Here is a 26,478-nt window from a genome sequence, read left to right on the forward strand (position 1 = left end):
TGTTCTTATTATTTCGGGTGACCATGTAGCAATCTCGCCTCTGTTCACGTAACCCTTCTGCAACATGATTTTCCAACTCTGGCCAATGAACATTCTCTTTTTGGTATTTTTCTTAGTCTCTTCTTTCTTCTTCCAATCTATTACCAACTTCTCATATACATCAAATTTTCTTTCAGCAGCACAGTTGGTTGGTTTTCTTGGTCATTTCTATCACTTTTAACTTAAACCTCACTTCATATTTTCGTTTCAAGTTGTTTTGTGTTAATGGACCCTCCATGATAGCAATCACCTCCAGCCAATGCCCAGCATGTCAATCCATGTGATCTTTTGGGGGGGAGGTGGGAGTCAATGTATACACAAGTCAGTAGTCCATCTCAGGCCTCACGATCTTTGGGGTCAACTTGTACACCAGTCAATGGGAAAACTCAGACATCCAGAAAATTGGGGTTGATTTATATGCCAGATATACCATAAAACCTTTAAAATGAGGCTGGAAAATGGAGGTCAATTTATACGCCGAAATATACGGAAGATACTTGATTGTCATCGTGGACATGGTATGTGTTGAGTTTGTTTAAGCCACATAGAGATGAGAGATGAAGTTGTCGATCTTTATTCAGCACAAGTGACATCTAGTGGAAGGTCATCTTAGTAGAATCTTTCAGAACTCAAAAATACACAAATGAAAACTATAGGCAATTAAATACAATAGTTACAATTGCAGTTTAGTTAAATATTTTATGTGTAGACAGATGGTTCAATAGAATTACACATTTAAACTGGGACCACATCTTAAATGACAAAATCAGTTCTGAATATTTAAACACCTTTGTTGACCAGGTAATTCACATGGATAATTGAAAAGATGTTGAGGACAAAAGAAATCCAAGATAACCAAACATAATTATTAATAGGCAAATAAGACCATGACTACATTTTAAGTGGCAAAATAGAGAGTCTGGAGACTCCCTTGATCACAGTGGTGCAAAATATCTCCGTTTGAGGTGCTTGATCAATGTAGGCCAACTAGCTCTTTTGTCTGTTTGTGAATGTCTCATGCACTTAAGTGTCCTGTAGTGAACCAGCATCTCTTCACAGCTGTTTTCAGAAAATGTCTTTGTAATTTCAATAATAATTAAAACTTACAGGTTATATTTGAAAATAATTTGCAGTTGGTTCTCATTTGTATGAAGTGGCTAGAAAACTACAATCCTTGATTATAGCTGCTTCTCCCAAAAAGTTGGCTCAAGGTCTGGTTTTATGCTGTACGATTCTGTAAATTCATGATGCCAGACATTATTTTTGTTATCAAATAAAATTGAGCAATTGTCATAAACTACAGCCCTATAACTGGAACCCTGGTGTAACTAAACAAATTGTAATCATTTTTATAGCAGAAGCACACATGAATTTTCATTACATTGACAGGATGACGAGAAATCAAATTGGAATCACCTGGAATTTCCAGTATTTTTAGATTATAATGAATAAACCCTTTGCTTATTGAGTAAATTCTAAATCTAGTACTGTTCTATTAATTAGGATTTGACTGGTTCCAATAAGGGTACAGCTGGTTTGATGATTCTATTGTAAACCGCAAGTAACAAAGAAATTGGCATTTATTTTGCAGGTGATATCCAAGGACATGGTTACAGCTGAGGTGAATGCATTCTGCTACTATCGGGTGGAAAATGCCTCCCTCTCATTAACAAGTGTCACCAATACCCCTGACTCACTGTCATTGCTAGTACAAATTTTTATTAAACGAAGTTTAGCCCATCGGAATTTTAATGAAATTCTCTTGGAAAGAAAAAACGTTGGTGATGAAATCAAGGTAAGTAAAATTGAAAATGCTTTGTTTCCAGTTTGGAATTCAACCCAATTTATTCTCCTCTCTCCTGGAAAACTATCACATCGATTCCCTCCTCTTTCAACTCACCTTAACCTTTTTCAGGCACTGCTCTATTCCTGATTTCCTTTCAAATGTTTTTGTCTCCATCCATGCGGAAATACATTTCTGTTAAAATCTTTGGCTAAAATCCCTTAAGTTGCTCACAGCCTCAAAATCTTCATGAATTCAACTGTCGCATATTCTCCTTGCTTTCTTTACTCATTCTCTCTCCTGTGTTTAACACTGTTAACCACTTCATCTGAATCCATTACTTCTTCTGTGTGTTTCAAGAAAATACTCTTTCTTGTTTCCTTCTGCCCAATTGTCATCTCAGGAATGATCTAAGATCCAAATTTGTCTCCTTTTCCATCACATGAGTTAAAGAATTGATCAAGCTTCACATGTATTCCAACAGCAATATTTCAATTGTCACTTTCGACTTCACACCATTATAGTGATGCTGGCAGCCAGAATCAAGCCAGAAACTGTACTTGAAATTCCTTGCTCCTAATTTGCTGAGATAACATTGATGTTAGTTTGCTGTCCTGTCCTTGGATAATTCTGAGCAATAATGCATCTGGATTTCAATGTCAGTACAGGAGTTCAGAAAGATGGTCGGCAGTTACCATGGATAACAAAGTAATGGAAGTTTACCATCGCATCAGTGGCTAACCCATTTGATTTCTCAGTACTAGACATAGTTGAGCGAGTGTTTCCACATTCACTTCAATACAAGGGAGGAATCGTCATTTTTTTTAAAATTGATATTATTTTATTTCTTTCTGGTTATTTTCAAATGTGTGAACCTTCAGATACATTGAGTTGCGTCTGAAATATTTAAGAGCTGTGGCAGATGCCTGCTGACCCAAGTGGTTACATTTAGTTAGTTGCCAAAGATTTTTTTTTTTTATAAATTTTTTATTTTTCACACCATAAATCACAATAGCCATGATATACACTTTTTCTTTTTCACACATTTACAGTGACTTTTTCTCCCCCCCCCCCTCCTCCCAAGCCACCCTCCCACCCCCCCCTCATCCATTTTAGGTATACAATCTAGGTTGCATTAATTCAGTCAGACAATGTTGTCATTCAACAAAAATACACCAGAAATTCTACAGAGTCCATTCTTTTCTTTCCTTCTCTTTCCATCAGCTTAGGTAATGTTTGTCCCCGGTAGGTTTTCGCTATTGTATTTAATGTAAGGCTCCCATACTTGTTCGAATATTTCAATATTATTTCTTAAACTATATGTTATTTTTTCTAATGGAATACATTTATTCATTTCTATATACCATTCTTGTATTTTCAAATTATCTTCCGATTTCCAGGTTGACATAATACATTTTTTTGCTACGGCTAGAGCTATCTTAACAAATCTTTTTTGTGCATCCTCCAAATCAATTCCAAATTCTTTGTTTTTTATGTTACTTAGGAGGAAGATCTCTGGATTCTTTGGTATATTGTTTTCTGTAATTTTATTTAATATTTCGTTTAGATCTTCCCAAAATTTTTCTACTTTCTCACATGTCCAGATTGCATGAATTGTTGTTCCCATTTCTTTTTTACATCGAAAACATCTATCAGGTACTGTTGGGTCCCATTTATTTAACTTTTGAGGTGTAATGTATAGCCTGTGTATCCAGTTACATTGTATCATACGTAACCTCGTATTTATTGTATTTCTCATCGTTCCAGAGCATAACTTCTCCCATATTTCCTTTTTTATCTTTATATTTAAATCCTGTTCCCATTTTTGTTTAGTTTTACCATTTGTTTCCTCATTCTCCTTTTCTTGCAGTTTAATATACATATTTGTTATAAATCTTTTGATTAACATTGTATCTGTAATCACATATTCAAGGTTACTTCCCTCTGGTAAACTCAAATTGCTTCCTAATTTATCTTTCAAGTAGGATCTCAGTTGGTAATATGCCAGCGCTGTATCTCCAGTTATATTGTACTTATCTCTCATTTGTTCAAAGGATAAGAATCTACTTCCTGAAAAACAATTTTCTAATCTTTTGATCCCTTTTTTCTCCCATTCTCTAAAGGAAAGGTTATCTATTGTAAAAGGGAGTAACTGATTTTGCTTCAGTATTAGTTTTGGTAATTGGTAATTTGTTTTATTCCTTTCTACTTGAATCTTCTTCCAAATATTGAGCAGATGATGTAATACTGGAGAACTCCTACGTTGTACCAATTTTTCATCCCATTTATATAATATGTGTTCAGGTATCTTTTCCCCTATTTTATCTAGTTCTAATCTAGTCCAATCTGGCTTTTCCCTTGTTTGATAAAAATCTGATAGGTATCTTAATTGTGCGGCTCTATAATAATTTTTAAAGTTTGGCAGTTGTAAGCCTCCTTGTTTATACCATTCTGTTAATTTATCTAGTGCTATCCTCGGTTTCTCCCCCCTTTCCATAAAAATTTCCTTATTATTTTCTTTAACTCCTTGAAGAATTTCTCTGTCAAGTGTATTGGCAATGCCTGAAATAGGTATAGTATCCTTGGGAAAATGTTCATTTTAATACAGTTTATCCTTCCTATCAGTGTTAGTGGTAGCTCTTTCCAATGCTCTAAATCGTCCTGTAATTTTTTCATTAGTGGATTGTAATTGAGTTTATATAATTGGCCTAGATTTTTGTTTATTTGCACACCTAGGTATCTTATTGCCTGCATTTGCCATCTGAATGGGGATTCCTCCTTAAATTTTGAGAAATCCGCGTTATTCATAGGCATTGCTTCACTTTTATTTACGTTTATCTTGTATCCCGAAACTTCACCATATTCCTTCAATTTCTTATATAGTTCTTTTATTGATAGTTCTGGTTCTGTTAAGTACACTATCACATCATCCGCAAATAGACTGATTTTATATTCCCTGTCTTTTATTTTTATTCCTTTTATATTATTATCTATTCTTATCGATTCTGCTAGTGGTTCTATAGCTAGCGCAAACAATAATGGTTATAGTGGCATCCCTGCCGCGTTGACCTGCTTAAGTTAAATTGCTTTGATACATGTCCATTTACTGTCACTTTCGCTAACGGTCCCTTATATAATGCTTTAATCCAATTAATATACTTCTCCGGTAAACTGAATTTTTGCAATACTTTGAACAAGTAATTCCATTCTACTCTGTCGAAGGCCTTCTCTGCGTCTAAAGCAACTGCTACTGCAGGTGCTTTATTTCCTTCTACTGCATGAATTAAGTTAATAAATTTACAAATATTGTCTGTTGTGCGTCTTTTTTTGATAAATCCAGTTTGGTCTAAATTTACCATTTTCGGTACCTGTTCTGCTAATCTGTTTGCTAATAGTTTAGCTATTATCTTATAATCTGTGTTTAGCAGAGATATTGGTCTATATGATGCTGGTGAGAGTGGATCTTTCCCTTGTTTTAGTATCACTGTAATTATTGCTGTTTTACATGAATCTGGTAAGTTTTGTGTCTCATCAATCTGGTTGATTACATCCAGGAGGGGCAGTATTATTAGATCTTTAAATGTTTTGTAGAATTCTATTGGGAGTCCATCCTCTCCTGGTGTCTTATTATTTGGTAATTTTTTTATTATCTCTTGTATTTCTACTGTTCCAAATGGTTCTGTTAATTTATTTTGTTCCTCTATTTGTAGTTTTGGTAGTTCAATTTTAGTCAAAAATTCATCTATTTTCCCTTCTTTCCCTTCGTTTTCAGTTCGGTATAATTGTTCATAGAATTCTCTGAAGTTTTCCTTAATTTCTTTTGGATTATATGTAATTTGTTTGTCTTTTTTCCTTGTTGCCAATACCATTTTCTTAGTTTGCTCTGTCTTAAGCTGCCATGCTAAGATTTTGTGTGTTTTTTCACCTAGTTCATAATATTTCTGTTTTGTCTTCATTATATTCTTCTCCACCTTATATGTTTGTAATGTTTCATATTTTATTTTTTTATCCGCCAATTCTCTTCTTTTGGTTGTATCTTCCTTTATTGCTAATTTTTTTTCTATATTTATTATTTCCCTTTCCAACTGCTCTGTTTCCTGATTATAGTCCTTCTTCATCTTGGTTGCATAACTTATTGTTTGTCCTCTAATGAATGCTTTCATTGCGTCCCATAGTATAAACTTATCTTCCACTGATTCCGTATTTACTTCAAAGTACATTTTTAATTGTTTTTCAATAAATTCTCTAAAATCCTGTCTTTTAAGTAGCATGGGGTTTAATCTCCATCTATACATTCTTGGAGGGATGTCCTCTAGCTTTACTGTCAGTATTAAGGGTGAATGGTCCGATAGCATTCTCACTTTATATTCTGTTTTTCTTACTCTATCCTGCATACTAGCTGATAACAAAAATAGGTCTATTCTTGAGTATGTTTTATGTCTAGTCGAGTAGTATGAGTATTCCTTTTCTTTTGGGTTTTGTTTCCTCCATATGTCCACAAGTTTCATTTCTTGCATTGATTTAATTATAAATTTGGTTACTTTGTTCTTCTTGTTAATTTTTTTCCCCGTTTTATCCATATTTGGATCCAAATTCAGATTGAAATCCCCTCCTATTAGTATGTTCCCTTGTGTATTAGCTACCTTCAAAAAGATATCTTGCATAAACTTTTGATCTTCTTCGTTAGGTGAATATATATTAAGTAGATTCCAAAGCTCCGAATATATCTGACATTTTATCATAACATATCTCCCTGCTGGATCTATTATTTCCTCTTCTATTTTAAATGGCACATTTTTGCTAATTAATATAGCCACTCCTCTTGCTTTTGAATTATATGATGCTGCTGTTACATGTCCTACCCAATCTCTCTTTAATTTCTTGTGCTCCAATTCAGTTAAGTGTGTTTCTTGGACAAATGCTATATCTATTTTTTCCTTTTTCAGTAAATTTAGTAGTTTCTTCCTTTTAATTTGGTTATGTATTCCATTAATATTTAAAGTCATATAGTTTAGCGTAGCCATTTTATATTTTGTTTATCTTCTCTTTCCGTTTTTCCATCATTACCTTTCCTCCTTTTCCATTTCTGTTTTCTTATTTTCAACTCTTTACCAGACAACATTCCTACAACATACAACATTTTCCTTATTCTCCTATTTCTATCTTCTTTATCCCCAATCTCCCCTTCCCCTCCTGAGTTGTCCTTTATCCCTTGTCGGACAACCACATCTCCCCTCTCCATTTGGATTTGCGAATCCACTCGCAAGCGTCAACTGATTTTGCAGTGACTGCTCTTTTCCCCCACCCAGCCCCCCCCAGAAAAGATTTCACTTTTCATATGTCACAATGGTCACTCTTTTAATTCCCTCCTTATTCTCTCTATTCCATTACCTTCCCTTATTAATTCTTGTCTATACTATCTATGTTTTCCTCTAATTACAGATACTTTCACGTATGCCCATTGCCTCTATTCACTCTTATACCTCTTTACCCGCATACATATCAATCGTGGTCATTTTTACCCTCATTACCTGTCTTCATCCCTCAGTCTCTTTTTGTCTTTACCCACATACATATCAATCGTGATCATTTTTACTCTCATTACCCGTCTTCATCCCTCAGTCTATTTTTGTAATTGTTCTGCAAATTTTCGTGCTTCTTCTGGATCCGAGAACAGTCTGTTTTGTTGTCCTGGCATAAATATTTTCAATACCGCAGGATGCTTCAGTGTAAATTTATATCCTTTTTTCCATAAAATCGCCTTTGCTGTATTGAACTCTTTTCTCTTCTTTAGGAGTTCAAAACTTATATCTGGATAAATGAAGATTTTTTGCCCTTTGTACTCCAGTGGTTTGTTGCCCTCTCTTACTTTTTCCATTGTCTTCTCCAGTACCTTTTCTCTTGTAGTATATCTTAGGAATTTTACTACAATAGATCTTGGTTTTTGTTGTGGTTGTGGTTTAGGGGCCAATGCTCTATGTGCCCTTTCTATTTCCATTTCTTGCTGTAGTTCTGGACATCCTAGGGCCTTAGGGATCCATTCTTTTATAAACTCCCTCATATTCTTGCCTTCTTCATCTTCCTTAAGGCCCACTATCTTTATGTTATTTCTTCTGTTATAATTTTCCATTATATCTATTTTTTGGGCTAGTAATTCTTGTGTCTCTTTAGTTTTTTTATTAGATTCCTCCAATTTCTTTTTTAAGTCTTCTACCTCCATTTCTGCTGCTATTGCCCGTTCTTCCATCTTGTCCATTTTCCAAAGATTTCTTTGAGGGTGGTTTGTTCCGTCCCTCTGCCCCCACTCCTGGCACTACATTCTATCCACAAGTTCCTACTAAGCATGTGCACTAGTTAAGAATGAACTTTATGCAGAGTTCAACAAAAAGCAAGGGTAGCTCACCATTGATCACAAATAATTCAGAGTTGACTTGTATACCACCTCTCTCTACAGTAATCTCCTCATCTCTACTGAAACTCTTGCCACTATTTTGATATTATTTCCGCCCAATCATAAGATTTGGCTTCTGCAAAGGTCTCACAAACTTCTTAATCCCCCACCCCATGTTCATGTTAATCTCCCCAGGTTATTCGACCACAACTTAATTCAAAATCATCTTTCAGTTTATCCCTGCTGTCTAAAACTTGTATTTGTTTTATTAGTAAACTTTTCATTATTTTGACCAATTTACTAATTCAGATATCATTCCTTTAATACATTTCTGTTTCTCCCTCGTGCTGCATCTATTTCCTGACCCACTCTGATTATTTTTCTTTAACTCCATCTGAACAATTGCCTTAATGCTCGTGAATTGGCCATTTCCTGAATCTTCCTATCCCAATTCCCTCATTAATTTAAATTTCTCTCCTGCATTTGCCAGGATACTGGTCCCAGAGGATCTAAGTGGATTTCATCTTTAAAAAAATTATCCTTTCTTTCCCCAGTGGTGGTGTCAGTGCTGTGTGTAGGAAATTCTGCACCCATCCTACACTTTCAGCTACATATTTAATATTCTCAGATTTTCTGCCCATGCAGATTTTCAAAGGGCTCAAATACGTAGATTACAGCTGTTTTATTCAGTGTCTTAATTTCCAAATTAGTCCTTGTATGCTATTAGCAGAATCTCATTCTTCATCTCCTCTATATCACTGGTTCCTACAAAATCTTTATTTAACTTGTTTAATTCATGCTACTTGCTGAATCTTATCTCAACCACTCTTCAATCCCAGCACCCAACAAGCTATAAAATCTTTGCAACTTTTAGTCACTGTTGCATAGAACAATATTCATTGACCTGAATATGGAGTCCCTAACTATTCACCAGCATGTTTGTTTTCACTCACTCTGTTCTTTCACTTTCCCACCTCCACTGTGGACAATTTGCTCATCTGCTAAATACAATATAACTGATTATCAAAAATGGTTGGGACCGGGCCTATTTTGGATAAACAATATTTTGGGACAACTGGATATTTTTTAAAAACAGCCCAGTATCAATAGCAAATCACTTGTAACAGTGTTTAAACAACAGCAAACAAGAAGGAAAAACTTTTAAAGCATGAAATAATGATTAATTTTCACCAATAAAACAAATTGAACAAAATAAAATAAATCTTAACACCAAAAGTTTCAGAGGTTTTTCCAAAATTCCCAAAAAACTTTCAACCTGTGACATCAGTTTGACTCTGAAAAGAATTTAGAAAACTGAGGTTTTCTGATTGTTTTGGATATTCTCATTTATCCAAAATTTTTCGAAGGCAAAATTACATAATTTTCTCTTTGAAATTTTTCAGATGAATGAGGATTCCTGATTTTTTCTGAAATCTTCAATTATCCGAAAAAATTTTCAGAGCCTGTCAGACGTCACATCCAAGTCCAAAAACATTTCGGACAATGGAGGATTTTGGATAATCAGATTTCGGATAATCGGAGGTGTACTGTAGTCCCTTTCACCCATGCACAGACACACCATTTCCATTGTATTTTCCATTTAACATATTTGATGAACTAAAGTTGATTTCAGTCATCCTTTTCTTACTCATTGGTTGATCCAATTGCAGATTCTTTGGCTTGGCTTCGCGGACGAAGATTTATGGAGGGGGTAAATGTCCACGTCAGCTGCAGGCTCGTTTGTGGCTGACAAGTCCGATGTGGGACAGGCAGATTACCAGTTGACTATACCACTTCTATTGTCATCCGCCCCTCCTGCTGTGGAATTACCTTGTGGTCTTTCTTCCAGACCATTTTTCCCGTTCTCATTGTGAAAGTATTTCTGTAATTATTTTGTTTGGCCAATTCATGCTGACAATACATTTCAATCTCTTGAGCAGATTTTGAACCTCAGCTTGTCCTCTGGCTATGTAATGAAAGATTTTCCCCCTCCCCCACCTTCCCTATTTTTTGTAAAGAGGAGACCCTATCTAATTTAAAGAGCCATATGGTCAGCTATTTAATAAATGGCATCGTCCAGTGCAAAAAAGAGCAAGGGTAGAATTTCTAGTCCAATATATTTTTCTCTCAGCTAGCTCAAGGGGTATCCAGTAAACCTGTTGAGTAGGTTTATATAGTTCAGCACCACATTAAGCTGTTATGTTCTCTGTTCTAAACACAGATATCAAGCAGCTGATTTGCTCCAAACTACATTGTTTCAATCTGGAATCCACAAGTTGAAAGTCCATTGAAGCAAAAAACAATAGTAATTTTCAAGAGGGGACAAATATGTATCTGTCATAATGTTTGGTTGTGAGTAGAGAGCAGGGATGTGGCACAAATTGGATACTCCTTTCAAAGAGCCAGCTGAGGTTTAAGATGTTTATTGTTTTTGTTCTTTGCTTTTTTGATTATTGAAATATTCTTTGGAAATTTTACATTGATTATCTGCAACAGATCTAGGTAAAGACCTGCAAGATTTTATTAGATCCATCTACAATTAGAACTCTAGATTCAAAAGTCTAAATTAATACATTGATTTTACCATTCATCTATATAAGTAAACCAATGCACAATAGGATGCTCATTTTGGATACTGCAAATTGTAATCTACCATTTGGTTTGCAGGTTGCACTTGATGCAATAACATGGAAATGGGGAATCAAGGTGGAACATGCTGAACTGTAAGTTGAAAGGAGGAAATTCTCCACGTTTCAAAAACAATTATAATGCATTAGCAATTACGAGTTATTGCCTTCATTCAGTTGGAACTTTCTTGGATTGTGTAATTTCAAACTCTTGTCCTGGTTTTGAGCATGCCATTTAAAGTAACCACCAATAACTGAGTGCTGCTCTGTCAGACACACTGTTGGTGACAATGTTAGTGAAGTCTCTCCTGCCAGTTCGAATGGTAAAGATTCTGCAGCACTTAACCATAGAAATATGAAATTTGCCCAGTCAAGATAGCTAATATGGTGAAAGTGAATCCTGAGGATTTTTATAGATATCTGAATAGTAAAAGGAGGGTTAAGGATAGAGTAGGTCCACTGGAAAATGGGAACAGTGAACTATGTGAGAAACTGTATAAGATGGGGGAGATATTCAATGATTTTTTTCTCGTCTGTATTCACAAGAGAAAGGGATATTGGACTATGTGAGATAAGTGAGGCAAAGGGCTTAGTTATGGAAAGGATAGGGATTAGTAAAGCAAGGGTTTTGAAGCTTCTAGGGTCAATAAAGGTGGATAAGTCTCCTGATCCTGATGGGATTTTTCCCAGGACGTTAAAGGAAGTCAGGGAGCAAATATGAGGGGCTATGACAGTAATTTTTCAACAATCACTGGAGGAGGGTGTGGTGCCGCAGGATTGGAGGGTTGCAAATGTAGTTCCGTTGTTTAAAAAAGGCACAAGGTGCAGACCAAGTAATTATCGGCCTGTAAGTTTGACTTTGGTGATGGGGAAAGTTATGGAGGATATTCTTAGAGATAGTATGTACAAATATCTGGATAGGCAGGGATTGATCAGGGGCACCCAGCATGGGTTTGTGAAGGGAAAGTCATGTTTGACAAATCTTGTTGAGTTTTTTGAAGAGGTGACAAGAAAAGTGGATGAAGGTAGGGCGGTTGATGTGATATATTTGGATTTTAGTAAGGCTTTTGATAAGGTTTCGCATGAAAGGTTAGTAAGGAAGGTTGAGACACTAGGGATTAATAGAGAGATTGTGAGATGGGTTCAGAGGTGGCTAGAAGATAGACAACAGAGAGGCATGGTGGACAACTGTCTGTCAGGATGGAAGCCTGTGATGAGCGGTGTGCTTCAGGGATCGGTGCTGGGTCCCCTGTTGTTTATCTTTTATATTAATGATTTAGAGGAGGGAGTGGTTAACTGAGTAAGCAAATATACAGACGATCTGAAAATAGGAGGAGTGGTGGATAGTGAGAAAGGTTTTCTTGGATTATAGAAGGATTTGGTTTGTTTGGAAAAATGGGCTGAAAGATGGCAGATGGAATTTAATATAGACAAGTGCGAAGTGCTGCATTTTGGAAAAAATAACCAAAATAGGACATACGCAGTTAAGGGGAGGGCATTGAGGTATGCAGAGGAACAGAGGGGCCTAGGAGTTATGGTACAGAGTTCCTTGAAAGTGGATTCCCATGTAGACAGGTTGGTTAAGAAGGCATATGGTATGCTGGCCTTCATAAATCATAGTATAGAGTATAGGAGCTGGGAAGTGATGCTGCGACTGTTTAAGGCATTAGTGAGGCCAGGTTTGGAGTTTTGTTTTACAAGGATGTTGCCTGGCTTACAGCATCTAGAGTACAGAGAAAGATTGAGGAGACTAGGACTTTATTCATTGGAATGCAGACGGTTGAGAGGGGATTTGATAGAGGTATTTAAAATTATGAAGGGAATAGATAGACTAGACGTGAGTAGACTCTTTCCCCTGAGGGCAGGGGAGGTTGGAACAAGAGGGCATATGTTAAGGGTAAAGGGGCAAAACTTTAGGAGAAATGTTAGAGGATGCTTCTTCACTCAGAGAGTAGTGGGAGAATGGAATGATCTTCCAGAGGAGATAGTTGCGGCAGGGTCCCTTCTGTCATTTAAGAGAAGGTTGGATGTGCACATAGATATGAGGGGGTTGGAGGGTTATGGGGAGAGAGTGGGAGGGGGGAACTAGTGGAGTTGTTCAAGTGACCAAGTGTGGACTCGAAGGGCCGATATGGCCTGTTTCTGCGCTGTAAACTGTTTTATGGTTATATGGTCATCAGGTCTTAAGTTGTTTGTGGAAACTTGTCACATACAAGTTAATGGCTGAATTTGATCTAGGACAAGTTGTTTAAAGATAAATTTCTTGGCTATTCTTATTCTTATGCTTGTGCAGATATTTGGCCACATTGGGCACATAGAATGATGTCAGTCAATGTGCAAAGCTTGTTTGGTAACATTGGTAGCTGAAACAGGATGGTGATTAATTGTGCCTCATTGTTGTAGCTGTCCTGTTCAGGTTACTCAACCATTTGATGTATTTGCAATGAGGTGGCTGCCTGGCACTTGCAAAGGTTCTACAGGCTGACCTTTTTGTATCAGAACATACAGGCACAGTCATTTTGCCATAGTTGTTTTTATTTGTTCACTGGATGTGGTCACTGAAGTCAGCAGTGGGAGAGATCTGTAATTTTCCACAGGCATTTTTTCAACCACACATTTGTGCCTGGATGCTAAACCTCAATAGTTAAGGTCTTTCCTCTCAGCCATTTCAGGTAATCCTGTCCAGTCCCTGCGAGATATGCACACCATGCCGAATACTGAAGCATTAGGAAAATTGCCATCTAAGGAAAAGGAGATTGTTGGAGGAAGAACAGGTTCGCTTGAAGCTTATAAGTTGCGGTTGACATTAGTTCTCAACCAAGCACTACACAGTGTATAATGACTGTAATAGGATCCTGGAAAAAGTACAAGTGAAAAGTTCAAACTTTGACGAGTACACCATCCGACGGTTGACAAGTTTTAGTGTATGATGCTAATAATTAGTATTTCCCCTTTAACAGAATTATGCCAATTGTTATTACAGAAGAATGGATTGGAATGTAACTGCAGACCTGTCTGTCATTGGAATGTAACTGCAGACCTGTCTGTCATTGATTACTTGCCTCTCTCACAGTATAGACATCCACCTGCCAGTAGAACTTCAGCACTCATTAGCAATGGAAGCAGAGGTACATAAAAAAGCAAAAACCAAGGTAAGAAAATAGCAAATCTCAAGCAGTTGCTGGCAATTTATCAATTCTTTCCAATTTATAAACAAATTTCATTTTAAACTAGGAGTTATTATTTGGAGAGGGGGATTGGGATTAATGCAGAACTCCATCACCATTCAGCATAAATGAGAATTCCTGAGGTTACTGGGAGTTATTGCTTGAAGAGGTAGAGAGAGGGAGATTGGGGAGAATACAGAACTCCATCACCATTCAGCATAAATGAGAATTCCTGAGGTTACTGCTTGAAGAGGTAGAGAGAGGGAGATTGGGGAGAATGCAGAACTCCATCACCATTCAGCATAAATGAGAATTCCTGAGGTTAATGAGAGGGAGATTGGGGAGAATGCAGAACTCCATCACCATTCAGCATAAATGAGAATTCCTGAGGTTACTGGGAGTTATTGCTTGAAGAGGTAGAGAGAGGGAGATTGGGGAGAATGCAGAACTCCATCACCATTCAGCATAAATGAAAATTCCTGAGGTTACTGGGAGTTATTGCTTGAAGAGGTAGAGAGAGGGAGATTGGGGAGAATGCAGAACTCCATCACTATTCAGCATAAATGAGAATTCCTGAGGTTACTGGGAGTTATTGCTTGAAGAGGTAGAGAGAGGGAGATTGGGGAGAATGCAGAACTCCATCACCATTCAGCATAAATGAGAATTCCTGAGGTTACTGGGAGTTATTGCTTGAAGAGGTAGAGAGAGGGAGATTGGGGAGAATACAGAACTCCATCACCATTCAGCACTAGTGTGAACTGCCTGAGGTTACTCGTCTGTTTTCATTTCCAAAGGACATAGTATTTAAATAAATTCTATTTTACTTAACTCAGAAGTATGATCAGATAGGATAACATTAATAGGTTTAAACCTCAGGACTTCTGCTAGTGTGTTTTATTAAAAATAAAAGCTCATTTGAAACAAATTGCTTGAAATATAGCACCAGCTTATTACATAAAATGTAATTTACTGAATGTCCGTACATAAAATTAAAGAAAGAAATTACACAGGAGGAGACTTTTTGGCCCATTGTGCTTGCAGCAGAGCTTTGGTTGAACTACATATTAAATTTATACCCTAGTTTTGGACATTCATCCAATTTGCTGTTGATAGGCAGTGTCTGTGGAGACAGAGAGTTCATGTTTCTGACCAATGATCCTTCAGCAAGCATTTCTTGGTGTTCCTGCTTTATTTCTGATGACCAGCATCTCCAGGCTTTTATTATCCCTCTTGGATCTGCCTCTATCACTTTCTCAGTGCAAACAATCCAGAGACAATTCACCCCACCCACCAAATCCTCATCCTCATGGCTCTCTCAGGACAAACAATCCAATCACCTTCACCCTCAATCCCCCTACCCATGGCTCTCTCAGGACAAACTCTAGAGACAATCCCCCCCCCCCCACCCCATACATCCCCCAAGGTTCTTTCAGAACAAACAATCCAGAGACAAGTTCAAATCTTACCTTGGCAGCTGTGAAATGTTCATGCTTTTAAATGAATTGCAGGTGACCGCAGCTGAAGCTGAGAAGGATGCCTCAGAAGCTCTGAAAACTGCTGCAGATGTTCTCTCCAAATCTTCTGCTGCCATCCAGCTCCACTACCTCCACACACTACACGCACTTTCTGGTGAGAAAACTAACACGGTCATCTTACCTCTGCCTTTTGACATTCCTAATACAATGTCAAGCATCACCCAGAAAACTTTAGAAACCACTGCTGCAACTGAAACAACAAAACCAGTGCAGCCTCAACAGCAAAAATCCAACTCTGATTCTCCAATGTTGTGAGTGACAGAAATGACAATCCAAAAACTATGTATTATTCCTTTTTGGCAGACATCTAGATACCTTTGTTACCCACCCAATAGTATTGTATTATGGAAGAATCATCTACAAACTAATTCAGTTTTGGTGGCATGATAGAATAATAACAACTATTTTTGCAACACTATACAAGTTGCTACATTTTAGAAGGACATTGTGCCTTATGAATGTTCAATATATTGTAATTAATATGTAAATGACAATGACTCAACTATTTTTTTCATATTGGAGAACAGGAGAGATGTATTCAAATACTACATTTAAATTGGACCTTGCTTTGTTTTGTTCATCATGGGTAAACATCCGAAGATGTATACAGTATTCAAGTCCTATCTCAAAACAGACCCCCTGGACTGTTTTTATGGTGCATTGGTGTTGCCAAAATGGGATTCAATACCCTGCACAGTTTTGGTTGATTAAGAAAAACGGTGTGTCAATTGAAAACTCAAACTCAAACTCAGCTCAAAATTATGGTTAAGCAGGCAGCAGTAATCCTTGTCCTATGTGCTTCTGAGACCTAGGCCACCAACTGCAAGTAAAAACACAATGCCGGAGAAACTCAGCAGGTCAAAAAGTGTACTTTATATAACAAAGGTAAAGATACATAACCAACATTTTGGGCTTGAGTCCTTCTTCAACAGTTCTCCCTAATGCAAGCACCTGACAACTCTGATTCAGTCTCTGTAAAATCTGTAAACTTCACATCAACAATGAACAAACTGCTGTGGCTGGAGATTTCAGTGGTCAGGCCTTATTGTTGGCATGCCATACATCACATTCATAACACAGAGATTCTAGCTTGGAAAAGCTTACCAGGCAGATACCACTCCAAGTAGAGGAGGAGCATGAAGGATGGCACTGCAAAATTCTAGTCTGTGGTCTGGAACATGCAAAATCCAGCATTAGCCATCTCACAAACTATCCAACCATTCACCAACTCTTACCTCATCTGCAGTTCCCACAATGGACTCAGTCAACTGAGAGCTCACAACATCAGACTGGAAAAAACATCCTCAATCCCAAGGAATTGTCTAAGAAAGTAACACGACTTCATTATTATGAACAGTGTTATGATGCAAATGTAAATATTGAATCCCCCGAGTTAATGTTATGGGTCATCAGTGCAGATTTATCCCCAAATTAATAGCCTGAATGTACTTGGGATTGTCTGATCTCGGAAGCTAAGCAAGCACAGGACAGGTCAATACTTGGAGGGGAGACTGTCTAGGAATATTAGGTGCTGTAGATTTCTGTGAGGAGAACTGAACAAAGTGGTGACTCTTTGCCTTATGGTAGACAAAAGTTAAAGAATTTCATATATGTTACATTCTAAATGTAGTATTATATGACAATAATGGAACCTTTACCTTGTTATTATAATGACTGGAAGTCAAATTATAATTAGAGATTAAAAAAATATAGACAGTGATAAATAAAAATTAAACACTTTAAAAATTCAGATTGTTCTTCACGTGTGTGAATCAGCCTGTTGTAGCGGCAGCTACTAATTCTGAAACACACCACAGGATGCTGAGGGGTTTCAGTTGAACTGGTTTATTCAAACTTCGCGCGCGCCCTTTTAGGGCGGCGTGAACTCCACCCCGCACTGGCGGTGACGTCATCACGTTTGCCTGAGGCGTGCACTTTGGCTTGAGCCACAAGCCACTGAGGTTCCCCAAAGGCGCCATCTTCCCACAGCTGCCCCGCCAGTGCAGCAATACAAGCGGGGCCGGTTCACCACAAGAGATGTGCGCCGCCACACAGTGATCATTTTTAAATAGTTCAACATAACTGCATTGCATCTTTGTAGAAACCAATGAAATATGAAAGTGGTGTTTTCCCCTATCATTTCACTTCTCCCCTTCCTCAAGTGTAATGTTCTTAGTTTCTAGTCACCTGCATATGTTTGTCATTTATTCTTGCTCCTCTATGTAATTCAACAGTACTAATTTAACTTTTTCAAAAAATAAATCACATTCCTAATGGGGATATTATACCTTGTCATTTTCCATGTTTACATAAAAAAAGCTCAAAATTATAACATATTGAGGAAGATGAACAAAAGATTACATGCTGAAGTGTTTAAAGCCATGAAGCCAAATCCTGTTTCATTTGAATCTGGGCAAAAATGAATTGTACTGAATCCAATGTAGTTAGACTGAGCATTTGCCCTCCCTGGTTCATTCCATTTTCCATTAGACAATGGGGCTGAGTAATTCCATCCCAGTGGAAATTCATTCCCAATAGGCCTGAAAATTGTGATGCTTTTGATTGAGCTCAGTTAAACAAACAAAGACATTGCTTTATTTTTAATTAAGAATATTTAGTATTTGTCAAAATTATTTTATCGGCTATTTACTTGTAATGTTTTTACAAGAAAGACAACTTGAATAAAAGCATACTTTAATACATGATTTCAATTCTTCTGAATAGTGCAGAATTTGAAATACATTTTGTATTATTGGAAAACTTAACAGAATTTTGAAAAGCATGGTTTGTCTTTTGTAGTAAATATGTAATATCTCAATACTGAGGGAGTGATCATTATTTTTTGATCTTAGCTTTAGCTTTGCTCACTTTTGGCTTGGGAGATGGCTTTGCGACTTTTACAACAGATCGAGCTGATACAGTTCCATTTGGCAGTGGACCTAGAAAAATAAAATACACATAGATTTAAAAATAAATGAAGAGACAGGATCAGTCTCGAGTTAAAATGCAAAAGAGGTGGTGAATTCATTTGGTTTTGCACTGGTGATTAGAGAAGCATTCTATAAATGGAAGGAGAAGGATCTCTAAATTATTATGCTAATATTTTTGTTTCTCATCTGCACTTAACAATTTTTAAATTCCTGATTGAGAGAAATGAAAATATATTAAAAGGCTTCCTAATCAATATGAAGCACATAAATATGTTAGAAGTGGTTAAATCTTGTTTATTTTAATAACACTCCTGTTTCTACGCCTCTTGTCATACCAGTACCATTATTTGTTTAAACTTTTTAATTAAAATCTAGATTGAACTGAAAAGATAGATCATTAAGTTTGCAGAAGACACTAAGGTTGGACTTGTCGTGGATAGTGTAGAAAGTTGTGGTGGGTCACAATAGGATATAGGATGCAAAGTTGGGTGGAGAAGTAGCAGATAGAGTTCAATCTGGATAATTCTGAAGTGATGCATTTTGGAAGGTCAAACTCAAAGGTGAAGTATATGGTTCATGGAAGGATTCTTAATGAAAGATCAGAGGGTCCTTGGGGTCCAAATCCATGGATCTTTTAAGGATGCCACACAGATTAATACGGTAGTTGTGAAGGGTTATGATATACTGGCATTTATTAATCAGAGGATTGAGTTCATTAACTGTAAGGTAATGTTGCAACTCCATAAAACTCTGGTTAGACCACACTTGGAATATTGTGTTCAGTTCTGGTCACCTCATTACAGGAAGGATGTGGATGTTTTGGAGAGGGTGCAGAAGAGATTTACCAGGGTCTGTCTGAATTGGAGAATGTGGAGAATGAGGCAAGGTTAACAGAGCTAGGGCATTTCTCTTTGGAGTAAAGGAGTGATGTAATAGTGGTCTAAGATTATTAGAGGGATAGATAGGTTGGACAGACAGCAACTTTTTCCAAGGCGACAATAGCAAGTACCAGTGGACATTTGTATAAGGTAAGCAGAGGAAAGTTTAGGGGAAAGATCAAGGTTTTTTCTTACACAGTGAGTAATGGATGGCTGAAATGCATTACCTAGAGTAGTAACATCGAAGTACGCGAGATGGCAGAGGCTGACAGCATCGAATCCACGCTGCTGAAGATCAAACTGCGCTGGGTAGGTCACGTCTCCAGAATGGAGGACCATCGCCTTCCCAAGATCGTGTTATATGGCGAGCTCTCCACTGGCCACCGAGACAGAGGTGCACCAAAGAAGAGGTACAAGGACTGCCTAAAGAAAGCTCCTGGTGCCTGCCACATTGACCATCACCAGTGGGCTGAATTCGCCTCAAACCGTGCATCTTGGCGCCTCACAGTTCGGCGGGCAGCAACCTCCTTTGAAGAAGACCGCAGAGCCCACCTCACTGTCAAAAGACAAAGGAGGAAAAACCCAACACCCAACCCCAACCAACCAATTTTCCCTTGCAACCGCTGCAACCGTGTCTGCCTGTCCCGCATCGGATTTGTCAGCCACAAACGAGCCTGCAGCTGACGTGGACATTACCCCTCCATAAATCTTCGTCCGCGAAGCCAAGCCAAAGAAAGAGAGTGGTAGTAGGGACATAATAGACTCTTGGCAGGCACATAGTTGCAACAAAAAAGGTTTTAGATGTGAGGTATAGATTATTGAATGTTTAGATTGTTGAGTAGGTCAGCACAACATTGTGGGGTGAAGGGCCTTTACTGCCACTGTACTGTTCTATGAGAAGCATTGATCTTATGCAATTCAGTGCCAATGGTGGAACACTGCAGATAGGTCAAATCAATACCACCAGGTGATTAATTGCAATGTGGATTTGTAATAAGTTTGATTAGTAAAGGAAGAGAAGTTAAGCACAAGAATTGAAGAATCCTGGATAAAATGAACAGGTACTTTTGAAATGCATCCTGGAATAACTCAACTTCCTAAATTTTCTCTGTTGCTCCAGTTTGTCTTCTGTTCTTTTTTTTTTTTAAATGTGAACATTACCCTCTCCTGATCTTCTTTTGGTGAGTTCATACAGTTTTATCAATATGTTACAACCAAAGCCTGTTTTTGGAAACTTTTCAAACCCAAGATGAGGGGCCAATGTTCATAATACAGAATTAAGGAGAACTCAGAGCAGAAGGAAATTACAGTAATACTTAGATGATACCTTACTCTCAGCCATTTCAGTCTATCACTGTGGGATAATATTTACTTCCATGTACATAAGACCAGAGACTAATAACAGATCTAGAACAAAACATCTTCCAGGCATTTTCTTTAATACATTTGAAATAACTGCCCAAATTATGAAAAGCTAAAATGCTACTCAAGGGCCATCGGTGAACATTACAGACACAATTTTCTGAAACAGAACTACCATCTACCAAACTGCAATTCTATAAAATAAAATTGGTCAAATGGTGATGGCCTTTGAACAAGGATGCTAGTTTTTCATGAGTATAATATTACCCAAAAATAAATTTACACCAAAATTTTAAAATTGGATATTGTTTTAAAAAGCTCTAACCTTACTCATGTTTGTTTGTAACACTTCCAAGAAGCTCCTTTCCCACAACTTTAACCTTCACAATGTGACTTGGGACTTGAGATTCTGCTCTGTACCCAGAGCTTGAATTCTTCAACTTGGCCAGTTGATAGATGCTGTGTGTATGAGAGAAATGTATCATAGGACTTGTAGGTTTCACTTCTCCTATGGAGAAGTTCTTCTTGAAAGAACAAGCACAACATGGTGTCAGAAGTGTCTGAGTGACTAAGAGAAAACAATAGTTCAAAAGCATGGATAAGTTAAGTCCTCCCCCATCGATGCAGTTACCAGCAATCTAACCGATAATTGGAAATGCTTCAAACAGCGATTCAACATTTATTTAAAAGCAGGTGGAATGGGAGAGGCTGATAGAAAATGGAAAGCCTCTATGTTTCTGCACATGATGGGTGAAGATGCCTTGAACATCTATAATAGTTTTCAAATTTATGAAATAGCTTTCACGTTAAACACTCTGATGACAAAATTTGAGTATTTTGTTCCAAGTAAAAACATCACATTTGAGAGATTCAAGTTTTTCTCCTGTGTCCAGAAACAAGATATGAGCTTTGAAGAAGATAATGGACTTAATAGATATAACTCTGGAAAATGCTGTGAATATGTAGGGCACCAGAGACCATATCAACACAAACTAAGGAGCTGTACATGACAGACACAACAGTTAAGGAGTTGTACATGATAGACACAACAGTGTTTGTGATGAAAACAGATAAGAAGAGCACCATGAGTTTCCCAAAGCAACTACAAAGCAAAGTGGTAAGCTCAAACATCAGGTGCAGAGCTAGACATATTCCAAAGATGTGTCCTCTGGAAGGTCTTGCTATAAATGTGGAAACAAGAATCATTTTGCAAAGTGCTGCAAACCAGGGGATACCAAGAGAAAGGTGGATGAAGAAATGGAGGAATTCTTCATGCATTCACTACAGACTGCAGCTGGCAAAATGGAATGGACCATTCCAGTGACTGTGAATGAGATAGTAATTCCATTTAAGATCAACACTGGAGCCCAGGTGAATCTGTTATCTATGGACAATTACAAGACCTTCACCATAAAGAGCAAGATTTGTCCTGTGAAATTAAAAGTGACAGGCTACACTGGAGACAATGTTCCAGTAAAAGGGGGCTGTATGGTGACCAAATGTGCAAAAGAAAAATGGAGTATTGAGTATACGTCTGGACCCAGAGATCTCAATAAACCCATCAAGAGAGAACATTTTAAATTGTCTACACAGGATGAAATAATATCCCAGTTTGCAGATGCCAAGTGGTTCAGCAAGCTGGACGCATCATAGGGGTTTTGGCAGATGAAGTTTGATTAGGCAGTTCAAGACTATGCACTTTCAATACACCACAAGGAAAATACCGCTTTCTTCAGCTACCATAAGGGATCTTGTCCACACCAGAAGTCTAACATAAAACCATCCACGCGATCTTTGAAAATATACCTGGAGGTGAAACCATAATGGATGACATCATTGTATGGGGGGCGGGGTCCATCAAGGACGACCGTGATATACGACTAACGCAAGTGCTTGACATGACATAGAATGTCAATCTGAAATTAAATAAAGAGAAATGTGAGTTTGCATAGAGATACGGACGTTCATAGGAGATGTCATATCTGAACAGGGAGTGAAGCCTGATCCAAGAAAGACATTAGTCATTGAGAATTTTGCAAGGCCCTAAAACAAGAGGATGTGAGACATTTTTTGGGGATGGTGACTTACCAGTCTGTCGACTGTGTCAGCACCACTTAGATCACACTTGACCAGAAAAATGAGTGGCTATGGTCGCATGAGCAAGAAGGGTGCTTTCAGCCTCTCAAAAACAGCCTGTATTAAAATTTTATGATCCGGATAGACACCGAGGTCTCAGCTGATACATCCCGACATGGCCTTGGAGCAGTACTACTGCAGCAACATGGCAACCTGTGGCCCATGCATCAAGAGCTTTAACAAATGCAGAAGCCAACTATGCACAGAGAGAGAAAGAGCTTCTTGCCAGCACTTATGCATGTGAAATGTTCCATCAATATATTTTTGGACAAGCTTTTGAAGTGGAGACAGACCATAAACTACTGGTCTCAATAATGTCCAAACCACTGAATGACTGTCCCATGAGAGTACAGCGCATGTTGATAAGGCTGCATGTGGTGATATGGTTGTGTGTACTGGCTGGCCCGCCCTCCTGGTGACATCCTGTCCTTGACTCCTCCCTGGTCTCCCCCATGTGACCCAGGCCATAAAGGTTGAGCTCTCTCTCCCTCTCCTCATTTTCCCTACCCCGGGCCAGCAGTCTCTTGTATAATAAAGCCTATTGTTCCCCTCAGCCTTTGTCTCCGTAATTATTGGGGCAACTGGTAGTGCCCAATAATTTATTATACAAGAATTTGAAGGTCTTTGGTAATGGAGAAGTTGCTGTGCCCTGAATGGCTAGAGGTAGACCCCCCACCCCCCCAAATCCCAGGTGCATCAGTACTCTTCGAACAGTGGGTGAACTGTTGTAATAATTTCCTCGACGCCACTGCTGAGGTGGTCAACACCGACAAAAAGAAGTTGAAGATCCTACAGGCACAAGTCGGGCAGAGGGCCTTCCTGGCTATTGTTAGGTAAAAACATCATGAGCTGGGAATGTAGAAGGAGTCACCCAGTGCTGGGCCGTAACAAGATGTAGTTGTGACCTTGTACTCTCAAGATAAGAGTGGGGATGACAAATTGATGTGCAGGAAACTAGCAGAGAAGGATAGCAACAGTTTATTCATTGGACAATGTCATGGTATGATAATTTACTAAGTACGTATCCTAAGGTATATAAAAAACACCACTTGCTGATAACGGCAGAATGCGCCTTCTCCAACTAACACTGTTAGTTGCAAGTGTTACAATCCGGCAATAAAGAACAAAGATCCTTGATTTCGACTCAGTCTGGTGTTTGACTCACTGATTCATGAACAAAGCAGACCTAACACTATCCAAAGCAGCGTGACCTACAAAGAGGCAATGGCTGAGCTGCGAGCGCTGTACAAGCTGAAAGTGAATGAGGTCTACTCCCGTTACCTGCTGGCATCCCGAAGCAACAGCCTGGTGAGTCCGCTGAAGAGTTCGTCCAATCCCTTGGTCACACTGGGAAAAGACTGTCTGGGGAACCCCATGGCCACGATATCATTGACCCAGTGCATGGAATATCTGATCTGAGACACCTGCGTGTCGGGATTGAGGTCGGATTATATCCGACAACGACTCCTTGAGGAGGACCAACTCCCACTTAAAAAGGCGATCAATCTGATCAGATCTTTAGACTCGGCCCAGCACCTCGCGGGCAGAAGTGGGCCTCCCATGTATGTTCCACCACAAGGGCCATCATCCTGGGAACCAGTGTCGGGGGTTACTGACCCATCCGCAGCTGCAATAACGCCATCTGCATCATCGAGATGCAACTTCTGCGGGCAGGCTAGGCACGTGAGATGCCTCTGCCCCACGAGAGTAGCCATGTGCTCAGGCTGCAGGAAGAAGGGCCATTATCAGAAGGTCTGCAGGTCCCAACCCCTGTCTGGGAGCAGCACAACATGTGTGCCAGAGGAGCTTCTGGTGCTGACCGCATGTGCATTGAGGGGGGCACCATCTTATCGGCTACCACTCCCAACCTCTACACCACAGCCTACTGCACCGATGACGTCTTTTCTGCTCGCCACGACCCTGGACCCTGGAGTCCATTTCCTCCTTCTTCTCCAATGAGTCTTGGGTGGGCCTCCCCACCGACGACGACGATGGAGAAATGCCTGTCCTGGCATTTGTAACGCTGAACCAAGCCAGCCCTCACGCGATCTCAAACTCCATGATGCAGATCGAGGTGAATGGGCATAAGACAAACTGCCTTTTCGATAGCGGCAGTACTGAAAGTTTTGTTCACCCCGACGAGGTCCGCAGTCTCTCCCTTCCTGTCAGGCCGATGACCGGCTCGGTATCAATGGCAGCGAAGGCCCAACAGACTTGTAGCCAGGAATATTGTGTAGCATCTCTGTTGGTGGGAGGGGAATGTTACAATGACTTTGTACTGTTGATTATGCTCCAGCTCTGCACGCCAATCCTCCTGGGCCTCGACTTTCAGAGTCAGTTCAGGAGCGTGACAATGGCGTTCGGAGGCCCCCAACCGCCGCTGACCGTCCATAACCCCCAGCTCTCGGATTCCCACCCCCATCCAAGCTCCCAGACTCCGGCATCGTCCTGTGCTCTCACAACCTTACGGATGGCCCCTCCATCACTATATGCGAACCTCACCCCGGACTGCAAACCAAGAGTAGGCGCTATAGCATGGAGGATATGCAGTTCATCCGGGCTGAGGTTCAGCGACTCCTGGCAGAGGGGTTCAAGCCCCTAGCACCAGTCCCTGGAGGGTGCAGGTCCTCCTGTTCAGAGGGGCAGGCAAGCCCCAGATGGTAATCAACTACAATCAAACCATCAACCGTTTCACCCAGTTGGACATGTACCCGCTACCACGGATAGCCAACTTGGTCAATAAGGTCGCGCAATACAGAGTTTTTTCGACCACTGGCCTCAGGTCGGGTTACCATCAACTTCACCTCCATCCGAGCGATCGAACCTACACAGGATTCAAGGCTGATGGAAAACTATTCCACTTCCTGTGGGTGCCTTTTGGTGTTACTAACAGTGTCTCTGCTTTTCAGAGGGTTATGGACCGGATGGTGGAGGAGCACAAGCTGACGGCAACGCTCCCATATCTTGACAATGTCACCATCTGCGGCCACAACCAGCAAGACCACGATGCTAACCTTGCCAAATTCTTAGGTTCGGCCAAGTCCCTCAACTTGACACACAACAAGGACAAGTGCGTGTTTAATACAGATCACCTGGCCCTTCTTGGATGCATCGTGCGCATGGTGACATTGCCCTGGACCCTCACCACATGCGCCCCCTCAAGAAGCTCCCAGTCCCAAACACCCTAAAGGCACTGTAAAGATGCCTGGGGCTGTTTTCTTACAACGCACAATGGGTTCTCAACTACACAGATAAGGCCCGCCCCCTAATCAAATCCACTACTTTCCTATTAAGGCTGCTTTTCCTCTGATGCGAGGAGATATCACTAAGGCCACGATGCATGCCGTGGATGAATTCATCCCCTTCCAGGTAGAGAGTGATGTCTCCGACTTCGCACTGGCTGCCACACTGAACCAGGCAAGCGGGCCGGTAGCGTTTTTTTCCCGCACCCTGCACGGCCCCGAACTTCAGCACTCCTCCGTCGAGAAGGAGGCACAAGCAATTGTTGAAGCAGTGCGCCACTGGAAGCACTACCTGGTTGATGAGGTTTGCCCTGCTGACTGACCAGAGGGCAGTGGCCTTCGTGTTCAGTGCTAAACAGCGGGATAAGATCAAAAATGACAAGGTTCT

At 39.5% G+C, this 26,478-nt stretch overlaps 2 protein-coding genes across 4 annotated transcripts in view; one reads left to right on the plus strand and one right to left on the minus strand.

Moving 5' to 3' along the window:
• The window catches only part of LOC138765311 (podocin-like), a 38,370-nt gene extending 20,152 nt beyond the window's left edge, over window positions 1-18,218 (plus strand). Inside the window, exons 6-9 of the mRNA XM_069942356.1 lie at window positions 1,631-1,834; window positions 10,881-10,936; window positions 13,914-13,992; window positions 15,516-18,218. Coding sequence (XP_069798457.1) covers window positions 1,631-1,834; window positions 10,881-10,936; window positions 13,914-13,992; window positions 15,516-15,797 — 621 coding nt within the window. The 3' untranslated portion in view covers window positions 15,798-18,218. The remainder of the gene's footprint in view (window positions 1-1,630; window positions 1,835-10,880; window positions 10,937-13,913; window positions 13,993-15,515) is intronic.
• Window positions 15,566-26,478, minus strand: part of axdnd1 (axonemal dynein light chain domain containing 1) — a 215,522-nt gene continuing 204,609 nt past the window's right edge. Inside the window, exons 28-30 of one of the 3 annotated variants that reach the window (XR_011357692.1) lie at window positions 18,411-18,481; window positions 16,778-16,864; window positions 15,566-15,633 (exon numbers count right to left, since the gene is read on the minus strand). Coding sequence is in view for 2 of the 3 variants with exons in the window: in XM_069938136.1 (XP_069794237.1) it covers window positions 18,378-18,481 (104 nt within the window). In the remaining variant the exon portion in view is untranslated. Of the gene's footprint in view, window positions 15,634-16,765; window positions 16,865-18,224; window positions 18,482-26,478 lie in introns of those variants that run through there. The other 2 variants (XM_069938137.1, XM_069938136.1) reach the window with 2 other exon arrangements.

Source organism: Narcine bancroftii, chromosome 5 (assembly GCF_036971445.1).
Source record: "Narcine bancroftii isolate sNarBan1 chromosome 5, sNarBan1.hap1, whole genome shotgun sequence".
NCBI classification, from domain to species: domain Eukaryota; kingdom Metazoa; phylum Chordata; class Chondrichthyes; order Torpediniformes; family Narcinidae; genus Narcine; species Narcine bancroftii.